General features: G+C 37.1%; 1 protein-coding gene across 1 annotated transcript in view; it reads left to right on the forward strand.

Moving 5' to 3' along the window:
* Window positions 1-6,327: 6,327 nt before the first annotated feature.
* The window catches only part of LOC124163828 (adhesion G protein-coupled receptor L4-like), a 34,973-nt gene continuing 21,009 nt past the window's right edge, over window positions 6,328-20,291 (forward strand). Inside the window, exons 1-3 of the mRNA XM_046540930.1 lie at window positions 6,328-6,408; window positions 8,675-8,854; window positions 17,117-17,263. Of these exons, the coding sequence (XP_046396886.1) occupies window positions 8,677-8,854; window positions 17,117-17,263 (325 nt within the window). The 5' untranslated portion in view covers window positions 6,328-6,408; window positions 8,675-8,676. The remainder of the gene's footprint in view (window positions 6,409-8,674; window positions 8,855-17,116; window positions 17,264-20,291) is intronic.

Raw genomic sequence — 20,291 nt, forward strand, 5'->3', positions numbered from 1 at the left:
TCTATATAAGCTTGTATATCTTTTATTCAATGTCAACTCATAATTTCCGGTTGGTATTATTGGTTAAAAAAAGACAACTTTTAGAAATCACATTCATCATTACATTCGTAAATACTCGTGTTAAATTTGAAATATGTGTGCCGCAAATGTTTTTGTATTTTGCGGTGTACAATAAAAATACAGAGAGAATAGAATATTAATAAGCGAAGAAGAAGGAATATGTCGTGGAACATTTGAAAACAAGATTTCGACTGAATGAAATCGAGCATGCAAAAAATATTATGACGCGTTTTGTGATAAGAATGTTTTCTCGAAATACCTGAGAAAGTGGAATCAAAGCTCGAGGACAGATGAGCATTTTCTTCTTTTCTTTTAAAATTTGTTCTTTGTGATACATGAAAGCGATTTTATCATGCAATTCGAACATTATTTTCCTTAATGTTCTTAATATCAGTCATTTATATTATCTAATGTGACTTATCAAATACATGGAAGCCAAAAATGAGTGAGTGGGCGTATTTTTTCCGATTTTGGTATCTCACCGACTACGCTGATGGTCGCGGGTTCGAATCTCACCAATTTCATGTGTAACTTCTATAATGGGTTTTAACAACAATTTATGCATCTTTTACCTTAAAATTATACTATTTTAAGCTCTCCACGAACACCAAGTTATCGCCAATCGCAATGACATCTATATCGAGATTTTCTAAAAATGGTTTAAATAATAACAGCTCAAGAAATGCTAAAATGAAGAGACATCGTAAAAATAATGCCAAAATCGGATTCAGACGATAAAAATCAGTAAGAGTCGCCCACTTTTGTTGCTGTTTCAGCTAAAATTACGACGTTATTAATTTTGGCCAGCTTTTTTCGATTTGGGACCACTGTGCGGCGCCTCTTTTCTTTACCCTTCCTCTTCAGCCCCTTCCCGGGTGATCAGGCGTGTAAGTCTCTGGCTTGGTTCCCGGCCCCGGTATCCCTGAAGGGCTCCCCTTGAGCCCTTAATACATTCCTCACGGTGATACGTTGTGGTGAACATATTGAGTTTGGTGCTGTGAATCTGAAATGATCCTTCACATTACGTTGCATTGCACTACTAATTGTAATCAACATTTAATTTTAATCATATTGGACCATGGCTTAAGTATTAGATAGTAATTTTAAAACAAAGACCTTTTTTAAGAAAGGTTTTGCTGAAATAATGTAAAGCTCTAGGTGCGATTTGACTTTTCTTTCGAGTACACATTTTAAAGTTAATTTCTCTTATAACAATCATTTTCAGCTGCCGATCTCTTGAAAAACTTTCAAGTGAATCTTTTCCTATCAGAACCAAATGAAGAAAGGATGGTTCATTATTGGATAAGCAAGGGGAAAGAAGCAAATGCACGTGGACGATATTCAATGGGCACCTTATTGACCTTGAGGCCAGAAAAACCGACTTCAGTCGAAGGTGTTGAAGTGCAATTGATGTGGACTTTGTGTGAGTGACCTCTTCCGTTTAGTTCATCACAATAATCTCTCCCAGTATCGAATGGTGCATTTTAATTATTTTTGCACCCAAAAAATCGGCAAAGAAGTTTATTTAAAATTTACTGTGAATAAAAAAAGACTATTGGAATTTGGAATCAAAGAAAGGTGATTTTCCATTTTACTAGAAATCTGCTCCCTTAAGGGAATTTTTTCCCAAATTTCTGGTCTTATGGAACAACCCTCACCTGTATCAAAAAATGCATCAGCTCTTTTATCATACTAGATATATCGGAAGAATGTAGTACATACTATCAGAAAAACTTAAAAGATTATTCTGAGATTTTCAAGGTTGGCATTCCTATTCAAAAATACAAAAATTTGAAAAACAGGACATTTTCAAAGAAGCAAAATATTAAAAATGTTTCCGAAATGTCAACCATCAATAATTATGATTTTTCATAGTATCCTTAAAAGTGAACGATAGTAACTTTAAGTGCTTAAAAAGGAGGATTAGATAGCTAAATAATGAGAAGAACCACATTAAATTGCTTTCAGAATGTTTATGCTCATCGCTGAAAATTTTAACGAAATGTATTGAATAGATATTCACCGTGATCAAGGAACTCAATTGCTTCATCATTATCATTTTCCATCCACAGATTTTAAAGATGTTATAGTACTTGATTATACCACCAATTATTATAATTTTATATGGACGGCAAATAATCAGTCATTGACTCCAGCATTAACAATTGAATTCATGAGTGGCATTACAATCAATATTTATCTGAGTGTCATCCTTCATCCACGAACGCCTATATGGCATTTTCCATTGAAAGGAGTTGAAATAAACCTGGAAAACGGTAAGTTAACCTTGTCAGTAAAATAAAATATCATTTGAATCCTCGGATTTTATTTAATGTATTAGATTACTAGGGCATACTTTTTGCCTGGTTGTTTCAAAAAAGCCAAATAATTACTAGCTAATAGTAAAATTCCACAGTTGATATTTTTCCAAATACAATAATATTTTCCGCTGTAGTATACATTACCTCCGAGTGTTAAAATTTCGGTAAGATCGACAGTTGCATCATTTACAAACTCCGGTCAAATTTGGCCTATTAATTGTTAAATACGCGGAGGTCATGGGAAAAGATTATTTTAACGGCCGAGGTGACCGATTAAAATCTGAAGGGAAATAAATACTGGGAAAATGACTCTCTACGAATACCTATTAAGTTACTTCCCACTATCTCAAAAATATTTCGCTAAAAACGTAAACAAAATCAGGCAGATGGTAAGGTTTCAGTTGTTTCAGTCACCATGTTTTTCAATTTTACATTATAGTTTATATTGTCACTAAATAAAAACAATTAAAATTTGTAATTACTCTCCAAAACTCTGAAAATTGAATGACATAATTCTGCCGCATAATATTAAATGTTTTCTTTAAAATGCGCAAATCCAATGTCCACAAGCAGGGAATATCTGCCCGTAATGCCCCTTTAAATGCCAATGGCACCATTGTCACAAGAATCTATGATTTAATTTTGACAACATAATGCGATTTCAAAAAACTAAAGCACGGAATAAATATTGCTGGTCAAAGACTATTAAAAGAAGAAAACATTTCGAAATATTCAGGACAGCTCCATTTCTTATACTAGGAACCCCACTGGAAAATTCAATTGAATGTATCCTTTGGTATGTTGACTGAAGGCCTGGTTACACGGCATATTACAATGTACAAGATTCTGTACATATTTTTGAATGGTTTTCTGAACAGATTCTTGTACATTCACATGGACATGATGCACGAATAGGTGGTTAAATGGTACATTTTTTCGGACATTTTTGCGAACATTTTTAAATGAGCAGCAAATTATTTCAACTTCAAATATAAACTAGTGGGGAACATGCTCACTTTTTTTAAAGTACTAGAATAAGAAGATCCTTACCCCAAATATACTTCCCGGAAACTTCGCGGATGAATAATGTTTTCTAGCTGAGCTATGATTATTTAAAAAATAATCTTCATCGACTACTTGAAAACACGTGACGTAGCGTGCGCGCGTCACATCACGGCACGGTATTCACTGATGACAGACTGAGGAAATGGATAGAAAAACTGCCCATGCAGGGGCTGAAACGAAAATTTGGCGAATATAATTGCTGTTTTAACGTCAAACTTCGGATTGAGAATATATTGGGTTGCCCAGGCGTTGTAAAATAAAGGTGATTGTTTGGGGGGATTTGGAAAGATTAAATTAATATGAGTTGATTGTAGATTGTGATCTACATTACACACCTAAATCGTTTGCTTAATGCAGTAAGTGTATTGCAGCATGGATCTTAAATAGAAAAACGAGGGAAAACCATATAAATCATGCATCCCGTAAAACCATATAAAGTGCCCCGTCGTCTAGTACCTCCATTTACTCGTCGGAGAAGGTTTCTTCTTGTGTTCCAGGGACAAAAATAAGAGGAATAAGTGGTTGTTGATCCACAGAATGGAGTTAAATACATTATCTATATTGTCAACGGGATATTCTCAACGTAAGTACACTCATAAAGAAGGGTTACCGTAGTGTTTTATCGAGTCGCCAGTTTTTCTCGGATGACCACCAAATTTAGTAATTGTCACTTATATCACTTTGTAAACAACCCTAAAAATTTACCTATTATTCTGCCCATTGTAGGATCAAATTATAAGGAAAGTGGCTGTTTAGGAGAATAAATACTGATTATGATCAAACCATGGGGAAAAATAAGGAATGTAATGGGCGCCCGGCCACTCGTCGCAAGGAGCCTCTAACAAGGAACATTAGCGAAGTGTCTTTCGCCGATATCGTTCAGATTTGGTAGGATAGTAGTGTTTCATAATAGAAGCACATTTTAAAAAATATTCGTGCTCTTAAGGCTTGAGACACAATAAACAGGACATTACTATGGCAGTTGCGTTTTACACCTGAAAGCGAGTGTGTCGTGATTTCTCACCATCCTCCTCCTGTGAATCGGCGCACGCCCAAAGAATGTACAATAAATATGAGGCTTTTATTAATAATATTTATTACTTCGGTGCCCATCATGTTCACTACTTGTCAAAGCAAAACGTAAAATTTCGACTCGTTTTTGCAGTCGGTCTCGGTTCAAAAACAGGAACTCGAGTAAATACAGCGTAAATAGTACTTGAAACCTACTTCTTTATTACGTTTTAACAATCATTTTTATCTCAATCTTGGACGCTTCTCGCGCTTCATACATTCAGCGCCTTTACATCCGATCCTTCCTTTTACCCATCCCATTCCTTATGTTTCATCCTATCGCTACCCATATCCAATCAGTGAAAAATCCAAAACAAGTAAGACGTCAAAATCAAAATAACTATCGGAGCCGTACGTAAACAAAGAAGTCGCCAATACGAGCCAATGAACTGTATATGTTGTTTTCGTAGTCTGCCACCAGGTGACTCCGATATGACTGTGTTATTTGCCAACTTGTATGATTGTCTGAACGAAATTAGAACAGGCGTTCAGAAATTCATAAATTGTTGCTATTTCGCGTGGTTACACGGTGAATTTTCGCGTTCATTCTGAAATTCAGATATTCTCACATTTTCTTGTACACTCTAATGTACCACCGAGGACTCCTCTCTGGTACCACATAACCAGGTCTTTATAGGAATGAAGGTTAGCCGCGAAATAACCGAGTTTTCTCGTTGAAGTGTAAACATGATGCTAATTCATTCTGTCCATAAATTATTGTTCTACTCATGGTAACAGGCAGGGACGCAGCTAGGAATTAAGGCCCGGGGGGGGGGGGGGGTTTACGTGCAACTAATATCGGGGTGTGTGGGGGTATGGAATACCAACCAGGATAAGCGGTAGGTGCGAGATAAATAAATTGCGAAATTTTAAGATAAATGGTTCAAAATGGTGAGTTTTACGGCTTTCTGAGGGATATTTTATTAATACTTACACTATTATATTAGTAATATCAATCCAATAAAGCAAACTAGATTATAGTTAAAAGTTTCTTTGAGCTCTGGGGGGGGGGGTGTTTATTCCCTAAAACCGCTCCTCGCTGCGCCACTGGTATCAGGAAAGCCTTGCAATGGTACACAAAACGCGCGAAGATGTCATGACGCCGAAAGGCTTCCAACAATTGAATCCATCCCGCGCGATTCCATGGTAGCGAAGGAAATTAGATTTTTAGGTAGGGTTACTGTTGAATTGGCGAGGAATAACGTGAGTGCGCTGTGTCACAGTCATTAGCTTCATCGCTTCGCCCTTGCATAAAATTTGTTGACGCTGGCCATGAAGTCCAAAAGGAGGCAATTATGGGTATAAATATTTATGGGTGTCAGTGAAAATAAGCTCGGTACAAGTAATCATGTCAGCGCAGGTACATCGTTTCATCATTTCAGTAAGGCTCATTAAGAGATTGTTTTGATAGTGCTTATAATATTCATAAATGCAATCCAGGGAGCATTATATTATTTAGAAAAGTAAAAGACATCCAAGTAATGTTCCGTAAAGTATAAATTTTAATTAATGGATGTTTTCACATAAATCATGCATTTGTCGCGTTCAGGTAATATGGGGAACACTTTCTACCTTCTATGTAGTCGGCGGCCACATAGCACCACTAAAATTGGTCGTTAAACGGGCGAAATAGCTAATTGGTTCTCATAATTGTGATTTTCTCTTCCTAATTTCTATTTTTCCATTCCAGGTTCTACTATTGACGTTAAAGAAGAGGAAATATTAATTATGTGGGAAAAAAAGGGTTTCGGTTGGGATTACCTTTCTTTCAAGGATTTTATTCTCGCAGGTAGAAGTTTCTCAGTTGCAATTCCCTATATTGACATTGGTTTGAATGTAACTATCAGCTCAGGAGTGAAACGCATTAAAATTACATTCAACGATACACTTGGTAAGGTTCTTGGATAAGGCTTGGTAGATTAAAATATTGATGCTTATTCCAGTCTTCTTATGGGGGACTTAGTATTCATTTACATGAATGGGTACTTCCATGAATTATTTTACTAAACAGGTGGACAGAAAATTATTTTCTGATTTCAACAAAGAAAACCGCATGTAAATCTGAGTTTTCCTTCGCGAAATATTCAATGATAAAAATAACGAATTTTAAAGTGCGTCAAAATGTCCCTTCCCCCCAAGCCACTACCGTCGAAGCCTCGATGACGTCATAAGTGTCGAAAAATCAAACGTAGCAATTGTTGTGTTTGTTTGTTTGACTTGCCAGCAGTTGTGAGAGCTTCGTTGGTGAGACGTGTTGATTCTTTTCAATTTAAAGCAAAATATCCGACGATAGAGGCTCGGAAGCCTTTTTTATTCTTGTTATTTATAATATTAATATCTGAGAATGCACATAAAATATGAAAGTGGAGCAGTAAAAACAAAAACTTTAAATACCTAAATAAAATCTTGGTATGAGTCTGATCCACGGTCGTTGAAGGGGGATACGTTAATTATACGTTGATTTTGTCGACGGCTCCTCATTCATTCATGTAATTAGCACAATTTTCACGCTTTTTTAGTATCCGCTATGCTTTTATTTACAATGATTTCATCCACTTCTCGTAGGTAACGGAAAATTCGTCGTTGAAGATTGCCAAAGGTTATATTATAAGGTGAATTCCAGTCAAAGCAATTTTTTCTCGCTGCTTGGAGATTTCTGCATACATCTTTTGTGTCAAAATAGCTATTGCATACAATTCTATTATTGTTTTAAGCAAAAAGTCCATTTAACTAAGTGTAAATTATAAATAAACACCAATCAAATACTCGTTTTGAATAAAAATAGGAGATACAATTGAATTCATAAATTTACACTGTGACATAACTATGAAAGAAAAAATGGAAAGTCTGTGGGCTAAGCATTTTATATTCTGCAAAAAAGTCCCGGAAGTAACTTTGCTTGAATGATGTGAGGCATAAAAAAATTACGTTTCTCTATTGATATTCGCTCGACTGATCGTTGTGCTTTTGGCTTGTTGATAAAATGTTTGTAATTTTGATTGGTCGTTATCTTACTTATCTGCTTTCGTATGCCATTTTACAAATATTAATCTGCTTTCAGGTAACCTTTTCTTTTTAGAAATACAATCATTAAAAAACTACCAGGGTGAATTTGGACCATGCAAGAAGAAAGATAAAAATTGTCAACGTAAAGAAACCTTAGGCAGCAAATGTGAAATCCGATATTCTGATCCGAAATTCGATGTCCTGCATAATTCAATATAACATATTTTAAACTACCTGACCTGTTTACACTATCCGTACAATGAAAAGAAATAATCTAGTATTTCATAGGCATTTGAAAAACAAATATCGAGGTGACCGTTTACTATTTATAAGCGTTGAGAACAGATTACATAATTAAATAGATAAAATGACAATTTTCTGCCTATGAGCGGTTTAAAATTCCACAATTGGCTAAGAATAACACATGCATTAACATCCCTATGCATTAGCCATAGGCAATGTCATCTCTACTCGGCCCCCTAGAGACATCTCCGTTTAATAGCGTAAATTGATCAGGGCAGGCCATATTTGTATATGCTCCCTGCATTGAGATAACGATAGTAAACAAATATATCTACTGAAATGCCAAAGAACATAAGAATCGACGTATATCTCATGTATATTGAATTTTATGTAAGTATAATCATATCAAATTATTTCTATAATTGAGTTGGCAAACATTAATTGAAGCTACATTAAAAATTAAGCATAAAAAAGTTAAATCTTACTAGATATATTCACATGCTGATAACAACGTTTTAATCACCATCATCTATTGATTCCATTTGACGGCTTAAAAACACATGAAACATTCAATCTTGGTTTCGATTAGATGTTCGTTCTCGCTGCGGCAATTTCACTCGCTTCTACTTGAATACGTCCACAGTACTCACTTTATGAATTGCCCTTAACATTTTCAATTTTAAAGGGCTGATAGCGAGTCAAAACATTATGGAGTGCTATGTTCAACTCATCAATCAGAATAGCATTTTAGATTCCTATGTTTCTATTTTGGGTACCGCAAAACTGTGGCTATGTTCAATTGCATTAAACATACAGCTAGAATGAAAAATATACTTTGAAGTATTTTCAGCGTGCGGGACAATGGTTATTTAAAACACGTGCTTTGTATTTTACAATCTCTTTCACAGAAATGAAGTTGGGCGACAGGCAGCTGTCCATGCATAAAGCACTTGAGCCGAAGGAAGGTGAGGAACTTCGCGTCGTGTACACTCTGCCGTCACCTCTTACAGAGCGGTCGGAGATAAATATGAGCATCAGTCCATCGCAATGGTATATTGAAAAGATATCCGTGATCCCGGCATCGGGAGGTAAGGGAGCAATCATAGAGTTTTATTTACCATAGGAGGCCCCCCTATTCTCGTCTTCCGCGACTTCATTGATTCCCGCCGTTAGCCGTAAATTCTGGAGCTCCAGTCGACAGTACCTATGCATGTCCATATATTTATTAGCCCTCAAAAGGTACGCTAAGCTAACGAATTAAATCGTTGAATTCTAACAGTTAATCTAATGCCAGCTAAATGCAAATATTTAATGATAAAAAACGATTAGATTCTGTCTAGCGCATATCTTTCGGGTATACGTGTATTGATAAGAATCCTAGAGACTACAGCGCCACTGTCTACAGTAACATGTGGGAATCATTGTAGTCACGAGAGTGGATAATCCTGCATACAATATTTATGGGAGCACTATACGATGGTTCCTATTTTCGCCACAATTCCTTGGGATCCTAATCTTCGTTGAGACGCGTAAAATAAATGAGGTCAAAGTGATGGTGTAGTAATCCAGAGTTTAGGCCGACCTTAATTTGTAGCATTTTGACCAGCAGAATGAAAAAGTAAGGGGAAGCAATACTTATTTTCATCTTGTTACGTGTTATACTTACCTTCATAGAGTGGGATGCTCTTAATTGGGAACAATCTTACATATAGACTAAATATGGTGAATACTAATAAAACCACTTTTAAGGGATCCGGGTTACGCGGGGAAAGGTGAGGCTCGCACATGTGATATTGTGTTATTTAAATCACATACTACCTTCACTGCAACGAAATGTAAGAAATGTAAATGCTCTAACGAAGTTGGGACTAGCGTTTATTAAATACCTTTATAGTTCGGGGGAAAAACGAATTCCCATATCTATCCGTTCGGCAAAACATCTCTTTTAATTTATCGCTTCTATCGGACCTGGAATACATGTGGGAATCACAAATTTCGCGATCGTGAGTTTTGAGCGGAAATCAGTGCCAGTAGACTAAGGAGTAATGCCAGTTGGATCACAAAAAGTAGGGCAATTGTCTTGTTTTAAGTGAAAATGGGAGATCATTGAGTTTCTTACGAACAACAATTTACGATATAGTGTCTGAAGGAGTCACCAATAGAATATGAGACCTCTCAGTCAAGAGCATGGCCAGAACTTTAATTTGTGAACAGGTCATTTTTAATCGAGGTCAACCATCCCCTTTTAATTAGAGGTGGGTTAAACTGTTCATTTTTATGAACCGTTCAGTTTGATCCTGTTCAGTAAAAAGAACAGTTCAAAATATCGGTTCATAGTGAACAGGTAGGGTCATTCGGTAGAAAATATTGTTTATCATGCGTTTAGAGTACATGAAAGCTTAGTGTGGTGTGCAATTAATAGGTTAATACAAGCTTGCCAAAGTTTGCGGATACGAACAAGTAATTTGATGTAATTTGGAGCCAAATATGTGTTTCCCACTATCATCAGTTGAGAACTCTTAAGCGACGCATGGTAAAATATAGATTAAACCAGTTAAAAGTAAATATCTGTACGACCAACCTAAGAAAAACATAAATAGTGGATACAATGTGCTCATTTTATATTGTCATCTTGTACTCTTTTTTAGTTATAGACTTAGTTTTTGGCGCCTACGATGAAATTTTTTAAGTGCGGTGTGATGTGAAATTTGGATGCATCTCCAAAAATATTGTTTAAAACGCGATTCATGAACTTAAAAAACGATTAAACTCCTAGTTAGATGATGCAACTGAAAAAACTAAGTCCAAAGACTTTAATTGTTTCTTAAGTTCATGAATCGTGTTTTAAACAACATTTTTGGAGATGCATCCACATTGCACAATACAGCGCACTTAAAAAATTAAAATTTCACCGTAGGCGCCAAAAACTAAGTCTATAACTAAAAAAGAGTACATGATGACAATATAAAATGAGCACATTGTATCCACTATTTATGTTTTTCTTAAGTCTTTTCTTGAGTCCAAAGATCGTCTTGGTAACGGGACCGAAAAAAATGTTTCACAATCATGAGTTCAATCGTTTCCTAAGTTCATGAATCGCGTTTTAAACAATATTTTTGGAGATGCATTCACATTAAAAAATTTCATCGTAGGCGCCAAAAACTTAAGTCCAAATATCAACTTGGTAAAGAGACCGAAAAAAAGGTTCCACAATCATTAGTTCAATCGTTTCCTAAGTTCATGAATTGCGTTTTAAACAATATTTTTTGAGATGCATCCACAGATCCACAAATGTTCAAAATACGAAATCAAAATGAATGCGATATCCCAACTGAACGCCCCGAGGAAACTAATATTTGATCTAATATTTCCAACGGTTCGAAAGAACTGATATTTTAAATATCAGTTCAAATATTAGTTATTTCGAACGGTTCGAAAGAACTAATATTTTAAATATCAGTTCAAATATTAGTTAGAACGAACCGTTCAGTGGCTATCGGAGGGGAATAGTAGAGAAAGAAGGGGAGGGGCTCGGTCGTCTACGACGCACCTCGGCGGCCTTGGATGGCCTCCCTCGTAACCGCCATCTGTTGTACCCACAACGCAATTGCTCGAGTAAGCTGCAGTTCAAAATGCCTCTTGATGATCATACCTACTGTACCGAGTACGCCGCAATTGTGCAGTGCCGACATGAACAGTGAACAGAGAACGTTCGTTTTAGAGAACGGTTCATTTTCGAACCGGTTCATTTCAGTGAACAGTTCGTTTTGGCAGTTTGGTTCTTTTTGACCCATCTCTACTTTTAATGCATCAATTGAATGAGAGAATTGAAAATAAAGAAATAAAAATTTGTGAGGTTCACTAGTACTGTTATATGGGCACGACCCGGGTTTCATAACGTGGTTACATCTACAGGTGACTGATCTTACATGCATCCTATATTTATAAACACACATGACAAGAAGTAATGAGGGCCCAGGGGACCCCTGAGAGAGGACAACACACGGGGCCGGGACACAACAATCGTGCTGATTCAGGGAGGGGGAGGAAAGGAAGGAAAAAGGAAAGAGGCGCCGCACAGTGGGCTGAAATGGAAAAAAGCTGGACAAAACCTCGAAAATGGTTTTTTGAGTATGGAAGTTGAAACTTTGCACATTTTTTTCCAACACAATAGTGCATTTTTTGACGCAAAATATTTTTCATAGGTTAATTTTTTCTATAAAATACATGGCCTCAAAGTTGAACAAATTTGGGGCAAATTGCCCGCTTTGAATTTTTTTCGAAATTCAGCATGTTTAAACTAATGCCACACCTTTAGTAGTAATTCAATAGCAACAAAAATTTGTAAAATTGTTAAACGGTTTGTTAGCATTGATTAACATTAACTTTCACGACTTATTTGTTGTATTTGTGACCAATACAATACAAAATGGCGGACCCTGTTTTTCGTCGAATTTTTGTGTTTATGTAGGATTTTAAAAAAAGGATCACCGAGTTACCTCGAGATATTTACACCACATATACAACAAAGTATATAGATTATGATAATCGGAAGGACAGCTGCGACCACTCGCGACCCCGAAATTAAGATCGATTTTTCGAACGTGCGGCACCGCCCGGAGCTGGCTGCTGGCCACGGGAATTGCCGTACTCGACGGATGTTGGATAGTGAATCATTTTAAGCAAATTTATAGTATAAAAGCTATGATAAATTATTGCTACATTTATCTTCCTTTTGTTGTAACCTGATTTCTTTACTGTCTTGTAATATTTATCGTCGATGCAGTACAAAATGGCGGACGCTAATTTCAGTAACATTTTTGCCCGTGTGTGGCTATATAAAAAGAAGGACACCGAGTTGCTCTCATATATTTACATCGTAATTGCATCAAGCCTTTTAGAGTCTCCATCCACAGAAATAATCTGCGACCGTTCGCAACAAACAAAATAAAATCGATGTTTTTACCGTGCCGCGCAGTCCGCGGCTGCTCCCTGGGCGCATGGAATGTCGTGACGCAGGGTACATCATAAAGCGCTATGAAGTCTTTGCTGTGTATATGATTTATTCCGAAATAATTATTACTATTTCATTTCAAGTTGGTTTGTTGTCACTTTAGGTAAATTAATTCGCTCCTCTATCCATTTTTACTGACTAGTGACTATTTATAAAATTCCCGAATGCAAACAAGCTGACTTGAAACTCTGACAATTCCGCACGTGCATATTACCCCTTGGATGGTTAAAACGGCTCTATTAGCCTGCTTCTAACCTCAAAGACGAAATAGATTTTACAACCAGCCGACCAGCCCGCAGCTGGTTGGTATTTGCTTGTCCACCCCCTACGGTAGTCGCGAGAAGGGTCTTTTTATGACCCCACGTTGCTCGTGTTCGGTCCCGTTTATCTTTTTCGGAAATTCTGTTTCCAGAAAGAAATGCGTTTATGTATTTAGTTTTGAATAAAAAGTGAAAGAGGTTAGTCGTGCTGCAGTGATTTCGGATGCACTCGGATACACGCGCTTTGGATATTGAGAACTCCGGGGAATCTCATAGGTTTTCTGCTTTAACTGCATTGGCGGAGTCAATCACTCATTCTCCAGGTATCTATCATCCAAAGTGGTAAGAGATTTTCATTTTTAGTTCTTTATATTTTGCCTCGTGCTATAAGCGCGCAATTTCCCTTTTTTATATACCATGAACGCCTATAGAATTGACCATTTCTTTAATTTTCATTTATGTTACTTGTAACTCGTTCGACTGAAATAGAACCAGTGTTGAATTGAAAAACAATTTTGGAGCAATTATAAAATGTCTGGTCTCGAGGTAACTCGTCTATTGCTTCATAAAAAGGTTGTCAAATCCGGATGTAAATCCTTTGTTGAGAGATATGAATATTTAATGAAATATTTGACGAAATAATTTCACGCGCAAGGTAATATTTAAGCTACGAAGGGCCTTAGTGACTCTCTTAAACGATATTTTTTGATTCGCTACCAAAAGAAATGGGAAGCCTGCAGTAGAAATAATGAAAGATTTTTGAGGAGAAATATTAAGTGGCTGAAAGAAATAGTGCAAAGCAAAGGCAATACTGCTTGCCGTTTCTTTGAAAATCCCACTCTGTCATCTGAAATATTAGGAAAAAACATTTTAATTCATATTATGATGAAAAAGCAGGTCTGACTTTACAACCTCGATTGGCATTTCTGTCAACTGCTGCCTTATAATTTTAGCTAAATCTCTTATGCTTAATTTGCAGAAATTGATGAAGAGATTATCAAAAGATTTCCAAGCGATTTTGAAGGCTATTTCCAGAGAAACACCCATTAAAGAAGATAAATTCAAAGATTATTGTTTGGAAACCGCTGTGCTCTTCGTCACTCTGTACCCATCGTTTTACATGCCTCCGACCGTTCATAAGGTCCTAATACACGGAGCAGATATAGCTTGAGAGATGATTCTTCCTCTAGGGTAATTATCTGAAGAAGCAATTGAAGCAAGCAATAAAGACACAAGAAAATATCGAGAAAGCTTTAGCAGGAAACACTCAAGAATATCTACCAACGATGACTTATTCGCCGGCTCCTCCTGACCTCAGATCCAGTAATATCCAACGCCGCACGCCTAATTACGAAGAAATCCCGAAGAAAGCCGATACAAGTGAGGAATTTACTGTTACTAAATGACGATGACCCAGAAATCCTGCAGCCCAGAAGTGAAACCGACAGTTCTTCAACCGACTAGGAGTGATGCTATTACATATACATAGGGCAAGTTCAACAGTTATTTAGATATTCATTGATAACCTTTTATGAAAATGGAAGGACTGAGAAAAAAGCCTAAAAGCCTATACAGTTAATAATAACATTAAGTACATCCTCAGCAAAGACTATGCATTCATAGCGCTTTATGATGTACCCTGCGTCACGACATTCCATGCGCCCAGGGAGCAGCCGCGGACTGCGCGGCACGGTAAAAACATCGATTTTATTTTGTTTGTTGCGAACGGTCGCAGATTATTTCTGTGGATGGAGACTCTAAAAGGCTTGATGCAATTACGATGTAAATATATGAGAGCAACTCGGTGTCCTTCTTTTTATATAGCCACACACGGGCAAAAATGTTACTGAAATTAGCGTCCGCCATTTTGTACTGCATCGACGATAAATATTACAAGACAGTAAAGAAATCAGGTTACAACAAAAGGAAGATAAATGTAGCAATAATTTATCATAGCTTTTATACTATAAATTTGCTTAAAATGATTCACTATCCAACATCCGTCGAGTACGGCAATTCCCGTGGCCAGCAGCCAGCTCCGGGCGGTGCCGACGGTTCGAAAAATCGATCTTAATTTCGGGGTCGCGAGTGGTCGCAGCTGTCCTTCCGATTATCATAATCTATATACTTTGTTGTATATGTGGTGTAAATATCTCGAGGTAACTCGGTGATCCTTTTTTTAAAATCCTACATAAACACAAAAATTCGACGAAAAACAGGGTCCGTCATTTTGTATTGTATTGGTCACAAATACAACAAATAAGTCGTGAAAGTTAATGTTAATCAATGCTAACAAACCGTTTAACAATTTTACAAATTTTTGTTGCTATTGAATTACTACTAAAGGTGTGGCATTAGTTTAAACATGCTGAATTTCGAAAAAAATTCAAAGCGGGCAATTTGCCCCAAATTTGTTCAACTTTGAGGCCATGTATTTTATAGAAAAAATTAACCTATGAAAAATATTTTGCGTCAAAAAATGCACTATTGTGTTGGCAAAAAATGTGCAAAGTTTCAACTTCCATACTCAAAAAACCACTTTCGAGGTTTTGTCCAGTTTTTTTCGATTTCAGCCCACTGTGCGCCGCCGCGAAATGAGCCCGTCGACGCCTCAGTGGTAGGGAGAGGGAAAGAAGGGATGGGACGGGGAAAAACACCTTAGCGCTATAGAAGCGAAAAGGGGTCACACACTAGCGAAACCAGGCATCAGTAATTACTGTGCCAGGGATTTAAGAGGATTATCCTAAGTGGAAGAATGATCCAACGATCAAATCGCTAGTCTTGGAAAGGACTGTTTGAGAGGGCGGGGGTGGGGGTTAAGCACGGAATGGAATGGGGGTGTGGGGAAAGGGGCAGCCTTGACTTGGGACGAGGGTTTTTCCTGTGAGGATCGGTATCTGACCAGCGAGGGGAGGGCGGGGTTAAAGTGGGCGAGGAGACGAGAGGTAAGGAAGGTGGCGGTGTTGGGGAAGAAAAAGAGGATTAGCGGGATACATTGATTTATCCAAATCACTAAAGTCTATGGTAGGTCTTTGAGTACGGCTGTGGATGGTGCGGATATAGGTTAATTATTTCCCCGAAGGACATGTGTCACTGGGGGAATTTCGTTAGAAGCACTGCATAGTATCCTTTCTTGGAAATGTTGTCATTATGTTTCCTTCTGAGCGGAGGTTGTTCGGCTTGAAATCACTTTTGAGTTCGCAATCTAATAAATAATTGGCGAAGTTGGATTGGTCTTGTCATGTCCCTTCCGATAGATGTCCTCACCGTCATATGTATGCATAAATATGTATGTATAATCATGTAAGATCAGTCACCAGAAGATGTAACCACGTTACAAAACCCGGGTTGTGCCCCTATTAAAATAATATTGAACCTTACAAAGTTTTATTTCTTTCTATTCAATATGGAGAGGTTTAACAAAGTAAAGTCTGAAGTTATCCGTTATATGAATGAGATAATTACGTGAAATTGGTGAAACATGCATTATGTAACGGATAGCTATTCATGAATCCACGCGCAATTAAAAATCGCGTTTAGCGTGACGAACACCACATTTTCCGGGAAACTGAACTTAATTTTAGGAGTTTAGACGGCTTCTCATGTCCCCGTGGCACCCTCTCTTATTACGAGTCTACACTTGATCATAATTCAGGATTTTCTGACAATCGTAATGAAAAACCTCATCAAAGGTGGATAGAACTGATAATTGGCTAAAAAGAAAATTATATATTAATGTCCTGAAGCCAATCCTTCTCATGTTCATCATCACCCTCGGAAAGGTTAAAGAAAATTCTCCCACAAGATGAGAATAGCTTCGCCAACCGAAAAACTGGCTTCAGAGACTTTAATTCCTGTTATATTGGGTTTAAGGACATATATTTCCAAGGACATTTATTTCCAAGTCATTCATGCATTACTGCAACTGGGCAATGACCTACTTGCCGGTCTATTAGGGCGCGTGGCAGATGATGAGAGAAAGCATCAATCGATTTTCCTTACCACTAAGTACTTCAAAAGAGAAAACATGACAATGATTGTCACCTAATATATTATTTATTCTCTATTATCCCCAGCACATGCAATGCCATGCTCGCCAGACGATGGATGCATGACGGCTAATGCTATGTGCATGAATAGGACTGAATCAGACGGAATAACTAGATGGACGTGCCAGTGCACACAAGGAAAAGACTACATTGAGGCGGATGACAAATGCTCAGGTGGGTAATGCATTCATACATCTGCATCTACATACGACCCCGAAAGTCGCCTAAAAAGACGTGTGGCAGGTAATGTAAAGTCATCAGCCGTTTACACATAAAAAGAAAATGGTCAAATAAAATTACGACCAGCAGAACGAATTCCCACATCTATCCGTTCGGCAATATATCTCTCATAATTTATCGCTTCCGTCGGTCCTGGAAATATAGTGGGGCTCGAGTATTATGTTCACGTGTCACTCTTAAATACATCCATTCTTAATTGTTCAAGCAATCTAATCCTAGCACGCAGCCTCCGAGTCTCCAGCAACTCCCAGCCTGATTCTCTTAACATCTGAATAACGGTGTCTGTATCCAGTAGCGGTATTTGATGAACCGCGCAATTTACTTTGTACTTCTTAGTTCACGGATCAAATCTTCCGGCACGATATCCCATAAGCTCACTGCAAAACCAAGGTGTGGTCAGACGATTGGGAAATAGCACGTTTGTTTTATTTTCTCATCCGAAAATCTTTCCCCAATACAATAAACACACTTGCAAAAAAATACAAATAATACGTATCATTGTCCCTCCAAATATGTGGTCTATGAACTAAATAAATGACATGCAGGGAACGCTTGGAGACGAATCAAGATGGTCTTCCTATTATTATGACTATTCCTACTTTTATTATTATTATTTTTTAAAATATATTTTCACAGTATTTTTGCTTGTTTTATGCGAGGTTCGGGTATCACCAAGCACTCTCGTCTTTTTACTCTGTGTTGAAATATTTTCTGACAATCCGGCAAGTATTTAAAAGTACTGCTTTTTGTATTGTAATAAACAAGTTTTTCGGCAGTCCAATAGTTTGAAGACCTTGATGGATTGAATGAGGCACTACTCCTGTGGCAGAGATGATGGTATTATGTGTACTTTATCTGATTTCCACAATCTCTTAACTTCATCTTTAAGTTCTTCATACTTTCCCATTTTGTTGGTGTAGGCTGTCGTTATATTATGCGAATTAGGTACGGCAATGTCTATCAAGCACGTTTAATTGTGCAGTTTATCTTGTACTACTAGATCTGGTCTATTGCTATGGACTGTTTTATCGGTAATAATTGAACGGTCATAATAAATCTTGCAGTGATCGTTTTCAAGGATGGTTTTAGGTGTGTGCTTAAACTCCAACATCTATGAGTTTATACTTCAGAGCTAATTCCTGTTGGATGATGTTGCATATTTGATTGTGACGGTGCAGATAGTCTTATTGGGATAAGTTAGTGCATCCACTTGTGATGTGCTGTATCGTATCAGAGGCATTATCACATTTTCTGCATCTCTCATCCAATAAATTTGGGTGAGCTTAATAATATATTTTTCATAATGTTTTGTTTTCACCACCTGGTCTCGTATTGCGATCATAAATACTTCTGTCTTAGGGAAAGAGTTGCCTATGCCTGAGCCATGCTTGCGATGCATCTTTATCGATTTCAGAGGCCTCCAGGGAATGAGTGTGCCTTCCGTGAAGGGATTTAGCTTTCCAGATTGACATTTTACTGTCTATAGCACCAGTGGCTTCACTAATTTGCGTAATTTCGTCAGATAGGTTTGACGTTGTGTATTTATTATTTGCGTCGCAGATAGATCTCAGGAGATTCGAGGTACATTTCTTGCTGAAAAAGTATTTCCATAGCTGAGAAAGTTTTGATATACCCCTTCCACCAAATTTTCTGGGCAACGTGCTCCTCTCTATATTCGAATTTTCATGGAGCATGTTTTTCTCTGTCATTTGGGACAGAATATTTCTTTGTAGGTCGTCTGGATCTGTTTGTGACCATTTGATTACACCGAAGGAGTATGTCAGAGGAGGGATGGCAAAGGTATTAAACGAATAAGTGAGGTTTTTGTTGTTTAATTCCGTGCGAACAAGTTTCTTGACTCTTTTTTGGAATTCAGTCGAAAGTGTTTGCTTTATCGTAGAGTAGTCTAGTCGTCTTGCTCGTTGGAATCCCAGGTATTTTTGTATTTATAAGTATCTCCCTCAACCATGGCCTCTATTATTTCCCATCCTGCAGTGGAATATCATTCTTTTGTACTCTACCTAGGACTGTTGTGATAGTTTTACATTTATCTATTCCCAATTCCATGTTTATATACTTAAAAAATATTTCAGTTAACCGGACTAATTGATTTAGATTATTATTAGATCCTGCATATAGCTTAAGATCGTCCATATAGAAAATATGTGATAGAGTATGACATCTTGGTTCTTCTCCTGTTATTTTGACTGCATAAAAATTATTATTTACGAGGTTTGATAAAGGGTTTAGCGCAAGGCAGAACCATAACGAACTCAAAGAGTCACCTTGAAATATTTCCCGTTTGATTTTGATATTATTTGTCTGTAAAAGACCCTCGTCAGTTTTTACGTGCAAGATAGTGCTCCATTTTTTTCATCACGGTATTGTGACTTTTAATAACTTCTGGGTGAATTTTATAGATGTTTAGTAATTTTTTCTGTAAGCCAGGAATGGGGAACAGAGTCAAAAGCTTTTTTTGTAATCTATGTAGCAACTGTGTAGGTTCCTCTTCATTTCTTGTATTTGTTTAAGAATTATTGAATCAATTATCAACTGTTCCTTGCAACCTATGTTTCCTCTAGGACACCCCTTTTGTTCTTCCGTAAAAATGTGGTTCTCATCTATATATGGTTGATTACGTCCGTTATGCAAGAGGTGAAAATTTTATAAAATGTTTGTAGACAAGTTGTCGACCTATATTTTGATGGATCGTTACATGCAACTTCTTTTGGCAGTAAATATTTTTTACCTTCCACTAAAAAAGCTGGAATATTTTCTGGAAAATTGAAAAATTCGTTTATACATTTTAGTAGAAGCTTATGGCAGCTGGTGATTTTTTTGTACCAAAAGTTGTGTACATTATCACTTCCTGGGCTTTTCCAATAATGGGTTCAGCTGAGAATTTTTTCCAGAATTTCAATTGTAATAATGGGGGGAAGCATAGTTTCTATGTTTTCCGCTG

This window comes from Ischnura elegans, chromosome 8 (genome assembly GCF_921293095.1).
Source record: "Ischnura elegans chromosome 8, ioIscEleg1.1, whole genome shotgun sequence".
Lineage (NCBI taxonomy): Eukaryota > Metazoa > Arthropoda > Insecta > Odonata > Coenagrionidae > Ischnura > Ischnura elegans.